Raw genomic sequence first — 14,547 nt, forward strand, 5'->3', positions numbered from 1 at the left:
TGCCCCTTCACTCTGTCAGCAGTTAAGACTTATCTCCTAAGTGCCATGTGGGAGAAAGGAAGGGCTAATATAAATCCTTCCTAAAACACACACACTAGAAATGAAGGCCTGTGGTCCTGTAAAGTGTCTTTCAGAGATCATCGGGGTTGGACAGAGAGCGACACCCCACTGAAAACAGACTAACACGTAGTGAAGAATAAAATTACCAGATAGGCGGTCAGTCTTCACTGTCAATTATACGGTGTTTAGAATCACCTTGGAAACAAAGCTCGATGAGGAATTATTAGGTCGGGTGATATGAAGTGGGAAAATTCACTCTTAGTGTGGACAATATTAACGCGCTGGCTGGAATCTGGGACTGAATACAGAGACTGGGCACACCAGCTTCTAGCTCTCTCTTCCTGGCTGCGGAGGCAGTGCGGCCAGCCACCTGCTGCTCCTACTGTCATAATGAATATACTCCTGGAACTGACTGTCAAAATAAACACTTCCTCCCTGCACGGCCTTTGTCTGGTATTTCATCACAACTTAGCACACAACTGGAGAACAGCACCCAAGCCAGAGAAACAACAATAAGGCCATCTGTCACGTGACCTATTTTAGCCAATGCCAAGCATCGCAACTCCTAGCTGTCATATGAGCAGCCTAAGCCGGAACACAAATGCGAAGGACAAAGGTTCTATTCTAGATGAATTCTCAAGGAAAATCCCCTGGCAATAGAAAGAGAGAGAAGAATGGAGGTTCCACTATGGCTTGAAAGTGGGGGTGACACAGAGGAAGGCAGTCCTTTGGGTCTATCTAGTCTGGTTGTGACACTTTACACCAGTGGGAACTCTTCAGCATGAACAGTCATAGGATTCTGGGATTCTAGAAGCAAACAGCCTACCATCTCCACCACCCTATGGATTACCGGGCTTTGGCAGGAACCACCTTGAGGGCCACCATCATGTGGTAGCACTCCTTTGTTAAAGAGAACCAGAGGAGGACCAGGGACAAGGATATAAAATCATAATGAAACCCAACATGTGTATCAACTAAAAATGAGAGAGGGGGGAGAGGGGAGGAGATGGAGAGGGAGAGAGAGGGAGGGAAGGAGGGAAGGAGGGAAGGAGGGAGGGAGGGAGGGAGGGAGGGAGGGAGGGAGAGAGAGAGAGAGAGAGAGAGAGAGAGAGAGAGAGAGAGAGAATGAATCACAGTTCCTGGCTCATTTCTGCCAGGCAGTTTATGGAAACTAGAATGTCTCTTCCCAAACATATGTTATAGAAACTGTGCATCTCCCACTTTCCCCTTGGAGCTGGCCATAGAGAAATTCTCTGGTAAGACCTTCTTATTCCAAGGAAGTCCTGCCCCATAGCCCACAGACAGGTAGTGCACAGCAGGACAAGAGGAGCCTGGACTGAGCTTGATCTGTTAGCATTCCTGCCTATGCAAAAAGTACCCATTAGATTTTTAGAATATCTCATTTTATAAACATTAAAAAATATGTGAGATATATATATATATTTTTTAAAGACACAAAGCGGGGGGAAGAAGACGGGTGCCTGTGCGAGTATAGAGTCGCGTGCCTTGCTCCACTCCCCTCTCTGTCTGTCCCTTCACCTGGTAATATCCTTCATGACAACTCAGTAAAGGAGAGAGGGAGAGGAGGAGAGGAGAGGACAGCAGGTAAAGAGAAGAGAGCACCAGAGAAGGGAAGGAATGAGGGGAAATGGGAAGGGTAGTGATAACCCCTGTGGCCAGCAGGGGTCAGCACCCAATAGCCAGAAAACAAGATGCTTGCAAGGACTCCTCATAGAAATAAAACTGCATTTGCCCCCAGTGTAGGGGATTGTTGGGGGTGGGAGTGGTAATGGGGGGTAGATGGGGAGAGGAACACCCATATAGAAGGGGAAGGGGAGGGGTGAGGTGGCTAATGGACAGGAAACCAGGAAAGGGAATAACATTTTAAATGTAAATAAATACCCAATTTAATAAAAATAGGGGAAAAAGAAATAAAAACGCATTTTCCTTCATCTCCCATCAAATAATACTAGTGTCTGTGCCTGCTCTCAGCCACTTCTCTGTGCAAGCCTCCACCTCTGACACCTTTATCATCATGCCTTAGCTTTTCCATTCAACCTACAATCATGTCTCCTTAATTCGACAATTTAAAAAAACTGAAGCTTCTCTTCCCTGACATCCACCCAATGGATGCCTTACTGTAAGCTTTCACTCCTGTTTCTTTCCATTCTGCACCCTGTGGATTTAGTCCAAATAGTTGTGATCCCCCAGGTTGTTCTTTAACTGAGGTATTTGCTGATCTTCCTGGATTTGCTATTTATTTGTTACAGCTAGATCATAAAATTTTTGTAAATAACTACTGTGCATACATGGTTTTCCAGAAGTAATTTGCAAATTCTACTGCTCCAGAGTCAATGTGGCATAAATGATTGACCACAATAGTGTTGGTTTCAGAAAGAGCTGAAGTTCTCTCATTTCCATGTACAACTTTGTTAATTTCTACAAAAGAAGGAAGGAAGGAAGGAAGGAAGGAAGGAAGGAAGGAAGGAAGGAAGGAAGGAAGGAAGGAAGGAAGGAAGGTTCTCCTGGAGACACCTGGGAACCCTGTGGAGACACTCAGATAATGAACTTTGACCTCAGGCCCAACTCTAGAATTCTGCCATGTCTCGAGGAGTAAGGCAAACAGTGGAGTCCATTTGGAATGGGATGGAAGACGGTAGAAGGAACGCATGGTCAGGTGCTTCCTTTTAAGCTCAGACCTCCAAATGCAGCCTCTGCTTCTCCTTTGCTGTGTTCATCACAAATTGAAAATATTCTTGACCTCATATGTTCTAAACACTTTTGTAAAATACAGTTTTTAAAAAATCCCTTTTTTAAAGTTGATTTTAGGGGCTGAGAGTAAAACATAGTCTGTGAACTACTTCATGTCATTCAAGGATGAAGACAGGAGTTAGATCCTCAGAGCCCGTGTGAAGACAGGCAGGCAGGAAGAGAGATGGTGCCCTGTGTCACCACATTGTCTGGAAGTCCTCACATATCCACTAGCACTCTGGGAATGTGTGAGACATCTATATCGTTCTCTCCCTTGTCCTCTTGTCCCTGAATCTAGGACGTTTTCCACTTGCTGTGAGCCTACAGCTACTGATGGTCCTGTCTGGATTCAAATAGCAGGTTGATGAACTAGACCCTGGTATAGGATGGGCTCTGTCGCTCTCACCATACCCATAGGCTCAAGTCCTCTACAAAGTGAGCATGTGCCTCTCTCTCCTGGGTCTTCCAGCTTCTGTTTTTCCTGCAAAATGATAGCAATAGCATGTTGCTCCAAAGGCTGTGTGAGAATGAGGGATTTAGTTGACAATAAAATGTTTGAAACATTGTAAATACAACAGTTTTTGTCTTAAATATTCCTATCATTGTCCTTTCTCTGGAAAAATACACCTTACAGATAGTGAATGTTTTAATACATCTATGGCAAAGTCATGTCCTACAGAAGCTGCTGTTTATGTACGTATATGCACATATGCAGTTAAAAGTGAATGTTCATGGTTTTGTGGGGGGGGGTAGGTCAAAGGACAATCTTGGGCACCATTCCTTAAGTGCTATAATGTGGGATTTGTTTGTTTGTTTTGTGACAGGGTCTCTAACCAGCCTGGAACTTACCAAATAGACTAGGCTGTCTGGTCAACAAGCCACAGATATCTCCTGTCTGTCTCAGACCAGTACTGAGATTACACTTATGTACCAACCACTAAGTTCAGTTTTTTACCTGCATGCTGAGAGTCAAATGCAGGCCTCATGCTGGTGTGGTAAGCACTTTTCTGACCAAGTCACCATCTACAGATGCTCCTTTTGGTGCCTGCTTTGTGACAAGACACTTTGGAACACACGGTCAGGCAGCAGTAGTGGATTAGAAGCAGAGGTCTTACAGGTGTGCAATTTGTCCCCAAGGTGATCAATGACTAGTCTTAAAATATTTCCCTGGTTAACTAGTACAACTTCCTTATTCCAAACACACAGAAATTGGAAGCCTGTAACCCCAGCACCAGGCACCTCACCCTGTAGGTTTGCAAGAGTAGCGACCCATTCTCTTGTTTCGCTGAATGACTCCCCCACTCCTAGGTTCCAAATCACATTCTAACATTGCAGAAGTGTCCAGTGCGGTTAACTACGTTGCTTCACACCGCTGAGGCAGCAGTTGCTCAAGATGCAGCTTTATAAGGGACCAGATAAGAGCAGTGATTGGCAGGGAATTCGGTGAGCTTCAGGGCACTCGACAGAGGAGCAAAGGAAGGCACGAGAGGTTGTCTTGGAAGATAGATCATGCTTCACCTGAAGACACTTCCATTTCTGTTCTTCTTCCACACACAGCTTGCCACAGCCCTCCCAGTGCCTCCAGAACACCTGGAAGAGAAAAATATGAAAACTGCTGAGGTAAATGAGCTGTCAATCGCAGGTGACTTTCTGATGGCTACAGAATTCAGAGGGTGGCTTTCCCTTTTAAGTCTGGAAGGCCAGAAAGAGATTCTCTGGATGGCTTTGCTGAGCTCAGCATTACCTTCTGGGACTTGGAAGACTGCGTGTGGGCAAGGCCTGTCTCTGGAAAATGTAGACATGAATACAGCTGGGTGCTTTAAAGCCTGAGGGACACTATAGTCAGGCCGGCTGTAGCTAGGGCCCTTTCAGGGAGAATATTTTAATTATAAAGTGAACTGAGTTTCTTAGCTAATGTTTTTCTCTTTCAGTAACCCTGTAACCCAGTTGTTCCATGCTCTACGGGTCAGTGCTAGACTGATAGAATGCTTGCTGGTATCCCAACACTAAAAAAGGGGAGGTCCAATTATGACCTGCCAACTGCTTTCTGTATGGAAATTTTCTGCAGTCAAAAATACTACTATATATAGAAATAGAATGGAAATGGGGATTATAATTAATTAAAATTAATGCATTGTATAATCAGATTTTCCCAGAACTGTTTATTAAATTTTGGAAGCATCATAAAGGCAGAGCTGATCGCAACTCTCTTGTTTTATTGTATTAAAAAAGGCCAGGCTTTTTATGCAGGAGAATGGGATCACCAACTCTTTGTTCATAATTTTCTTAGTACTGAAATTTCCAGAAGCATCATTCTTGCTCTTTTTTCTCATGGTCATTTTTGTGACAGGCACAGAAGCCCCTAAATTCACACTGAGGGTAGGCTGGGTTTACTCTGCAGACATCACTCTTCCAAGCATCACAGTATCTATGAGGCAAAGCTCGGTTTCTCCATGTTGGAGACAAAGGGCTGTGCTGGGATTTGCCCTAAGCTGTAGCATCCAAAAGTGCAAGCTTTGCTCCCTGTCACCTCCAAAGAACTGGGAAGTCACATCCGGTGCACAGTATGCACACATAGGCTACATATGGCAAGGTAAAGAGAACTTACCCTTGATTAGCAAGTCAACACTTGTGAATGGCAGTGGCTTCCAAGATCTTATCTTGGTGAGTGAGATGCTGCTGTTGCCCCAAGCATTTTTAAGTGACCAGCTCTCATTTGAGACCCATTGCAATAAGCCAGGACCTGAGCTGTCACTTTCCCTTGCTTCTTGGTCCCTCCATTTCCCTGTGAGGGTGATTAAACCCTCTCTCCATTTAGTGAATGAGGATTTTTAAGCAAAGAAGTCCTCATTTTTACACCTTAGCAGATGCAAAAACAATAATAACCCAAAGTCAATGCTAATTAAAAAATAATAATAAGTCATAGATGGTGCTGACTGTATAGTAGTGGATTCTATAGTATATAGAATCCACATGACTTGGATTCATTCTTCCCCTTTTGTAAGACTTCTGCTTTTTATGCAAAAGTCATTAGATCTCACTGAATGCAGAGAACATTCTATAAGCATTGCTCTTTCAAAGTCAATCTGCAAGTTATTTAATTAAATGCATTTATTTTCATGAGTGTGGGAGGGTATTGCATGCCACAGTGCACATGTGGTGGTCAGAAAACAACTTGTACGAGTCATCTCTCACCTCTACCATGTGGGTGGTGAGGATCAATCTTGGCTTGTCAGGTTTGACCCACTGAGCCATCACACTGTCCCAAACCACAATTTCTGTTATTGTCCCTTGTCTGTCAGGTCGTGGTTTATACTCTATGGCATCTTAGAAAGAATGCACAGCAAGTACTCTGATGTGTTTGTTTTTATCAGAATTACCTACGAAAATTCTACCACTTACCAAGCAATCAGTTCCGGTCTGCAAGGAATGCCACTATGATTGCCGAGAAGCTTAAGGAGATGCAGCGCTTCTTCGGCTTGCCCGAGACAGGGAAGCCAGATGCAGCTACAATAGAGATAATGGAAAAGCCTCGCTGTGGAGTGCCCGACTCTGGTGATTTCTTGCTAACTCCGGGAAGCCCCAAGTGGACACACACTAACCTGACCTACAGGTGACATTCCTAGAGTCTGAGGATTCATCCACCCAGCTAGTGACTGACAGTCTGTGAGACCTCAGACATTGTTGCAGAACTTGAAAGTCCCTAGAGGCAATGGACAAATAAACACCCTGCCCTCACTGAATGTGACTAAGTAGAATGTGAGCTGGAAGTTAGCTCAAGACTGAGAAAGCAGAGAGCCCCAGGTTCTTTCAACCCTAAAACTTACCACATTGTTTCTGTTCAGCAATCTAAAAAGACTATGGCACCATGAGACTGTCTCTTCTGGTCAGTCACCTTTAAGTCCAAGAGGCTTAACCATTGCTGAAGAGAATCTAGCTCTCTTCTGTATATCTTGGTAACAGCAGTAATATCATTCAGTTTCTCTGTTGTCTAATGTCTAACCCACTAACTACCTGCCTCCAGTGTATTTAATTTCCTCAGCCACTTATGAGGGAGATCGTACTGCGTCATCATCTTATGAACAGAGACACTGAGGCTTAAAGACAAGTAGTTATTTGTACAGACTCCAGTCTGTCTTCAGCCCTGAGATGTTCGCTCCTCTGATGCTCTGTCCTAGTGGTAGTGCATTGCATAAGTGACTTACTCCAAAATGGAGAGACTGAGTAGTTCAAAAAGGTTGATAATAAGCAAACTGTTCTTGCTCCTTCTCACCTCCAAAGGATTATAAACCATACCCCACAGATGTCAAAGGCTGAAGTGAAAACAGAAATCGAGAAAGCTTTTAAAATCTGGAGTGTGCCATCAACCCTGACCTTCACTGAGACCTTAGAGGGAGAAGCAGACATCAACATTGCTTTCGTCTCAAGAGGTGGGCTCAAAGCAATTTGGCTTTCTCTAGCTAACCTGAGGTCTTAGACAAAGACCTAACCACAAACCATCTCGTTTCAGACCATGGTGACAATTCTCCATTTGATGGACCCAATGGAATCCTTGCCCATGCCTTTCAACCAGGCCGGGGTATTGGAGGAGATGCACATTTTGATTCAGAAGAAACGTGGACTCAAGACTCCAACAGTAAGTGGGTCACTGTTAGAGTCACATGAAGTTTCTAAATTCGTCTTCTCCGTCTTAGAGTCAGCATGTGTATTTATGAATTCACATCCACTCACATGACTGTGGAATTTAAACTCACAAATCAATCATTTATACTTTTTGCGACTTAAAGATAAATCACCTTAAGAGTTTGTTGCTGTTGTTGTTGCTGCTGTTGTCGCTGCTGTTGCTGTTATTGTTGTTGTTTGTTGTTGTTGTTGTTGTTGTTGTTTTAATCAGAAGCTAATGTTGGCCTTATTTCCCACCACAGTGCCTAAATCCATGTGCACTACTGTCATGGAAGAAATGAAACAAAATAGCTGGTGAACTAAAGAAACCCACTTCCTTAGCTGTTTAAGGGGCTGGAAAGACAGAAGCTAAAGTTCTTAATGCATCTTCACATGGCAGAAGGATGACGGAAACCAAAATAAATGACACTGAAACCCCTTGACCTTCTCACCTCAGTGTCTACCCAGACCATTCACCTCCCAGTATTTTTTCACTCAAGATTAACTTTCTAACACATGATTTCTAAGAGAAGCATTTAAATTTTAGCAGATAAGGAGGTGAACATTGAAGACCACAGCCAAACCCTGCCTGGGTCCTGGTTGTTCAGACAAGGCTGGGTTGAGGAGGACCACACTCATTTAGTAACATATGTTCTTTGACAGCTTGCACTCCCAATGGCTATCCTTTAGTTCCTCCACCCCTGAGTTTAATGTTTGACATGGTCTGATCTTCATATCTTTCACAAAAGTTGAAGTACTAGGGTTCATTAGAAAAGGTAGACTGTTCAAAGAGCAGCCTCGTTCTTGCTTCTAGCAGCCTAACTTCCCTGGCCTCCTTCTCAGCAGTGTGTGTCTGTGCAACAAGACATCCTTGCAGGAGTCTCCTGACAAGAAGGTTTGGGCTGCCTGAGGAGAAGAGAGGAGGCAAGGGCAGTGTATTTAGATCCATGCTCAGTCAGCCTTTTGTCTGAGCCGCTGCACTGAGAGTCAGGCTCTTCTCTGACTCTTCCATTGAGACTCTGCCAATGAGCCAAAGGGCCAGTCAGGATGTGAGCACAAGAGAAACAGAATTCTTCCGTCCTGAGATCCACAGCTCTGCCACCATTTCACTAACCCATCACATTCTTAAAATAGAGTTGGAATAAAGACAGATTTTATTAGTCTCTGAGATTTGAGAAGCTTGTATCTCCTACCTTGATGCCTCCTAATTGCTGTCCTTTAGGTGCCTGAAGAGAAAAGGAAAAAGATGAATATATGAATGTTTTCTTCCTGGTCAGTTTTGGCCTCAAGGTCACATCCTTTGAGATCATATTTTTACCACCTGTGAAGCCAGATAGAGCATCCATCATCTATTCTTTCCTTTCAGATTACAACCTGTTTCTCGTGGCTGCTCATGAATTTGGACATTCCTTGGGACTCTCTCACTCCACTGATCCTGGTGCCTTGATGTACCCAAACTATGCTTACAGAGAACCCAGCACCTATTCACTACCTCAAGATGATATCAATGGAATTCAGACAATCTATGGTAAGGGAGGTCATGTGGACAACATGGTAGAGCATAATAGGACTTGAGAATTGGCCACAAGCATCTCTCCTTTGGAGTCTCTGTGTTTTATCCTCAAAGGAAGCTCAAATTAATTTCTTAAAGTTGCCAGTAATGCCTACAGTGTTGGCAAGAGAGAGCCTGAGCTGCTAATGTGATTTTGCTACATCTTGGTTTTTAGTTATTAGATATCTATTTCTGCCCTAAAGTAAACATTAGAGGACAGGCCTGTGGACTCATATCTGTAATATTAGCATTCAGGAGTCTGAGGCAGGAGAACCAGAAATCTGAGTGAAGCTTAAACTACATGGTGAGATTTGGTCTCAAGAAAAGAAAGAGGAAAAGGAAAAAGAGATGGAGAGAAGGATAGGAGAGAGAAAGGAGGGAAGGAAGGAAGGAAGGAAGGAAGGAAGGAAGGAAGGAAGGAGAGAGAAAGAGGAAGAAAAAGGAGAGAGAGAGAGAGAAAGAAAGAAAGAAAGAAAGAAAGAAAGAAAGGAAGAAAGGAAGGAAGGAAGGAAAAGAAAGAGGAAGGGGAAGAAGGGATGGAGGAAAGGAAGGAGAGAGGAAGGGAGGAAGGAGAGAAGACAAGAGGCAAGAGGTAAGACTTAGGAAAATGGATATAGGTACTTCCCCACCATTGTCTCTAAATGATGGGGACATTTTCCTCCTCCATTTTTAAGCTTTCCAATTTTGTGTATTCTGAAAAGACATGATTATCCATTTTCATAGAGCAACTCTCCTTCCAGAATCGTTTGTGAAAGAATTCTTCACATAGATCCCTAAGCAGGCATGTGTAAGGCCTGTCAAGAATGTCCACTGAAGTATAAGAATAAGGAACCTCACTCAAATCCCCAACTCCCCAACACATGCCAGCAACCATTTCCTTTGTTGTCCAATGTTCCCGTTCCATTGATGCTCCAGCATTCCTAAGTGACAAGTACAATCCTTAATTCCATGATAAGAAAATGCATAAAAATGTAAATTATTGTGTATTTATTTAATATTTTGAAACATTTTCTCACTCTGTGTCCAGACTAGTCTCAAACCTACAATCCTCCTGTCTTACTATCCAGTGCTGAGATTACAAAGCCTGTGCTGCCATGTCCAGCTAAAAATGTAAATTTTTATAGAAAAGAAACTGAGGTAGATTTATGCTATTGGGTAAAAGACTAATGTGAGCTCTATCATTGCATTTGGATGTTAGTGAGGAACAAGGAAGTGGATTCTCAATGACCAAAAGGCAGAAAGAAGAAACAAGAAATAGAAGAGTGACTTAGAAGTTAAAGGAAGCATCAGATTCAAATGATTTTTCAGCTTAAGTAAAAGCCATCACTACTCTCGTGAACAGGCCAAGCCTTTAAAAGCATCATATGCACAGAGTCTGCTGTGTCTTGTGGAATCAGCTAGTCACTTTTTCTTCATGAAAAGACCCTCTGCCTTCCTACGTATTTGAAGCACATCAAAAGCATCATAGTAATTCTACTTATTAAATAATTTCATTTCCCAGGACCTTCAGACAACCCTGTCCAACCTACTGGACCCAGCACGCCCACAGCCTGTGACCCCCACCTGAGATTTGATGCTGCCACCACACTCCGTGGGGAGATTTACTTCTTTAAAGACAAGTATAAAAATGAGCTGTCCTTCCTTTGTACATGTCTGTGTGTCGGACCTTAAAACTGGCTTCTAATGAAACACATCACATCACTGGCTTTTCTTTGACCCAATACATAGGCATCTCCTTGGAATTCTTAGTGTTCTCTGGATGTCATGAACTATCCAGAGTGTGGGGGACTAAAGCATCAAACATCCACCAGCATCTCTGTTGTGGTCAGAGTCTTTCAGCATTGGTCCTATTAATTGTTGAAAGACCTAACCTTCTTAGGTTTGTCAGGGTAAAGAGAGGGCAAGATGCCAACTGGGATCTAAACCGTCAAGGGCTCACCAAATGGACACCACTACCAGAAACTAGGGTCCTACAAGAATCCTGCATGTTACACATTTATAGACTGCAGGAATCATGCAAGGGTCATTTCTAGCCAAGAATCACAAAAACATAACAGCTCTCTGTCTCTACCTATCCCTGTCCCTGTCCCTGTCCTTCTCCATCTCCCCACTCCCCTCTGTCTGTCTCTGCATGTGTGTTCTTGTGTCCCTTTAGGTACTTCTGGAGACGGCATCCCCAGCTGAGAACAGTTGACCTCAATTTCATATCTCTGTTCTGGCCCTTCCTACCTAATGGTCTTCAGGCTGCTTATGAAGACTTTGATAGAGACCTAGTTTTCTTATTTAAAGGTAACACCCTACTATCTCCTCCTCCTCCTTCTGTTCTTCCTGAAGGGCGGGGCAGGACTTCTCTTTGTCCCACAGCACTTTCAGAAGGGACAAGTCAGGAAGAGCATGGTGCTAGTGAGGCTTGGGCCCCACCATGGTCACCAACAACTGAGTGAAATTTGCACAGTCTGAACCCTCATTTAGGTCTTAATATTGTCCTCAACAAATGAACTGCATGAGACAATCTTCAACATTTCTCTGCCCTCATCCTAGATATGATCTTCTAAAATACCTCAAGGCTGTGATTTAATTTTTGTACAGAAGTCACATCAGGCAAGACCTCTAGTTTGGGATCTAGTTTTGAATATCAAGCTGTAACATTTGACGTTTTCAGGTTCAGGGAGGAACTATTAGTACTATTATCACTGCACTCAGAACTCCACTGTGACACCTTTGTCTTTCTCAGATTAACAAAGGAAGAGCTTTGTTAAGGATTTTCTCTTAATTGTTGGCAGGCAGACAGTACTGGGCTCTAAGTGCCTATGACTTGCAGCAAGGTTACCCCAGAGATATATCCAACTATGGATTCCCAAGGAGTGTCCAAGCCATTGATGCAGCTGTTTCCTATAACGGGAAGACATACTTCTTCGTAAACAACCAATGCTGGAGGTGATATGTATGAATGAGTTTTTTTCCATTAAAATTGAAATGTGTATTTCTCTGCTCTATGTACAAAACATCAATGTAGATATCTGAAGGCTTAAATCTACACAATCTTTTGACCTCTTAGTAAGAATGTAGTCTTTATCATAGAGTGTTGTTGCCATGAGTTTTAAATTTTTGTTTTTATCACATAAGACACCAACACAAATGTGCTGAGGATTCCACATTATGAGCTCTTTCACACCCTCATAACGCTCTAGGGTGAGATATGGGAAAGAAGTAAGTTGATTCTTACTATGAGTTGAAATCTGATATCCCCCAAATGAATGTTTCCCACATCGTTTACAGAATTTGGTGCACAAGAGAAATTTATTAAAACATGAAAACAAGAGAGGAATTAATTATCTGTAGGGAGGAAGAGGACAGGTGGGTGGACTAAAAGGGAGGACAATGGAGACATGAATATAAATAAACAATGTATCTATGTGGGAAAGTGTAATAATGAAGCCCATTACTTTATATGCTAAGAAAAATATTAATAAATGCATTTTTTCATTATATACACATGCACATAAACATAATTATGCTCATTTTACCAGTTAAGTAAACTATTTAGAAAATATAGGCTCTAGTTTTGGGAAATAACTCCTTCATCAGCAATCAGAACGCTGTTTTAAAATCAATGGCATTTCTCTGTTTTCTAAACAAAATACCCTTAGGTAGAGAGGTTAAGAGCTCCAAATCTCAGCCAATTGGACACAGTGAAGATTTAATGTGAACATGTGTAAGAAAGTACTTCATGACTTATACAAATTAAAAGAAAATTATCATAGTGTATATTGTTTTTAAATCATGTGATATTTTGTTCCCCTTAGATACGACAATCAAAGAAGATCCATGGATCCAGGTTACCCCACTAGCATAGCAAGCGTGTTCCCAGGAATAAACTGTAGAATTGATGCAGTTTTCCAGCAGGATTGTAAGTTGGTGGGGGGGAGTTTACAAAATTCTTTAAAACTTTAAAATAATACACTTGCTTTTCTATATCCCATTTGGTTTATTTGGTAAGAGCTGAGATCCATAAGCTAACTTGTATATTTCTCTTTCTTACAGCCTTCTTCCTCTTCTTCAGTGGACCACAATATTTTGCATTTAATCTTGTCAGTCGCAGAGTCACTAGAGTTGCAAGAAGCAATTTATGGCTTAACTGTCCATAGAGTGGAGCAAAGTCAAATGTCCTTATATCGACCCTATGAATACAAAAGGGAAGCTCCGTCTATATATTCATCCAATGTGTCCTGTTCAGACTTCCCTCAGTTGTAACTAATGCTGCAGCCCTCCTCGAAGAACCAGCGTTTGTAATCTTTCATTCCCAGCTGTGGCTGACTCCTCCTGCACATTCCATCCCTGGTTAGTGAACGCATCACAAAGAGAACAAGCCATTCATCACTTTAATCTTTGCTATTTCATTATCTGCTCTTATGCCTTCTAAACCTCCTGTTTTATTACTTGCTTGTTTAGCTTCAAATGTTCCTACATCTCTTCAAACATGGAACCTAGCCTTGGATTTTCATTATGCATGAGGATTATAAACACACAAAGATTATCCCCTCATCTGTACAGAAAAATGTGCTGTTACTTCCTCCCTTGGAAATATATGAAAAATATTTATTGTGGATTGAATCATGCCCTTCCACATGCCAGGAGAAAAAATGTATTAACTCCAGCTATTTATCTAGAACCAGAGTCATGAAGATATAATAAATTAGGTATAAATGACAAGATAGCTTTAAACAGGATTAGGATGAACCTTAAGCCCATACATCTGTTCTTATAAAATGGGGCGAGAGATGTGGATGTCACTCAGAGATAAATCATTTGATTAACATATTTTATTCTGAGGCGATTGGGGAGAGTCAGCAGAGGCATAGGCACATGGTAGAGAGACAAAGCAAAGAGAACCAGAGTGTAGTGATGCATCTCTTAGGCTATTTGCCTATAATTTCCCAGCCAGAAGCAGGTAGGAAGGGGTTAAAAAAATCTGCAAGCAGATTCCAGAACTGAGACACTTGCTGATGTGGGTTTTCTGGCTTTTGTGAAAAAATAAAGTTGTTACTCTACTCTATTGAAGATGTGTTGTTTGTTAGAGAAGCAATAGAAAGCTGTCTCGGGAGAGCCCTTAAGACCACTGAGTGGTGTTGCTGCGAAGAAGAGTACTTAACTACCATGTGTGAGGTCCTGGGTTCAATTCCTGGTAGTGGGATTTAAAAGAAAACACACAAAACTCAACAGTAACCAAAATTAAAAAAAATGCCACCATCAAGTTCAGGATGCATTGATACCTCGCCCAGGTAATTATGTAACAGAGGGCTGCCTTGTCTGGCCTCAGAGGGAAAAGATGAGCCTAATTCTCTAAAGACTTGATGCTCAGGGTAGAGGGATAATACCTGGGTGGTAGGAACCCTCTCAGGGTGAAGGGAAGGGAGACAAGAAGGGAGCAACATTTGAGATGTAAATAAGTAAAATAATTAATAATTAAAAAGAATAAAAGAGGAAAAAGCCAGCCCCAAGGAGAGACTTCAGGCCCAAGA

The 14,547-nt window shown here is 42.3% G+C and overlaps 1 protein-coding gene across 2 annotated transcripts; it reads left to right on the forward strand.

Moving 5' to 3' along the window:
- The first annotated feature begins 4,224 nt into the window (after positions 1-4,224).
- Positions 4,225-14,081, forward strand: Mmp8 (matrix metallopeptidase 8). Of its 2 annotated transcripts, none has more exons than XR_005487913.2 (10): positions 4,225-4,431; positions 6,186-6,424; positions 7,093-7,241; positions 7,322-7,447; positions 8,840-9,001; positions 10,527-10,644; positions 11,181-11,314; positions 11,809-11,969; positions 12,832-12,935; positions 13,070-13,085. XR_005487913.2 is itself a non-coding variant. In NM_022221.2 (10 exons), exons 1-10 carry the CDS (start codon positions 4,321-4,323, stop codon positions 13,171-13,173), a joined length of 1,401 nt encoding a protein of 466 aa, NP_071557.2. In that variant the 5' UTR covers positions 4,242-4,320; the 3' UTR covers positions 13,174-14,081. The 2 variants fall into 2 exon arrangements, 1 of the variants encoding a protein (NP_071557.2); NM_022221.2 differs by having other exon boundaries at positions 4,242-4,431; positions 11,809-11,962; positions 13,070-14,081.
- The last annotated feature ends 466 nt before the right edge of the window (positions 14,082-14,547 follow it).

This window comes from Rattus norvegicus, chromosome 8 (genome assembly GCF_036323735.1).
Source record: "Rattus norvegicus strain BN/NHsdMcwi chromosome 8, GRCr8, whole genome shotgun sequence".
Lineage (NCBI taxonomy): Eukaryota > Metazoa > Chordata > Mammalia > Rodentia > Muridae > Rattus > Rattus norvegicus.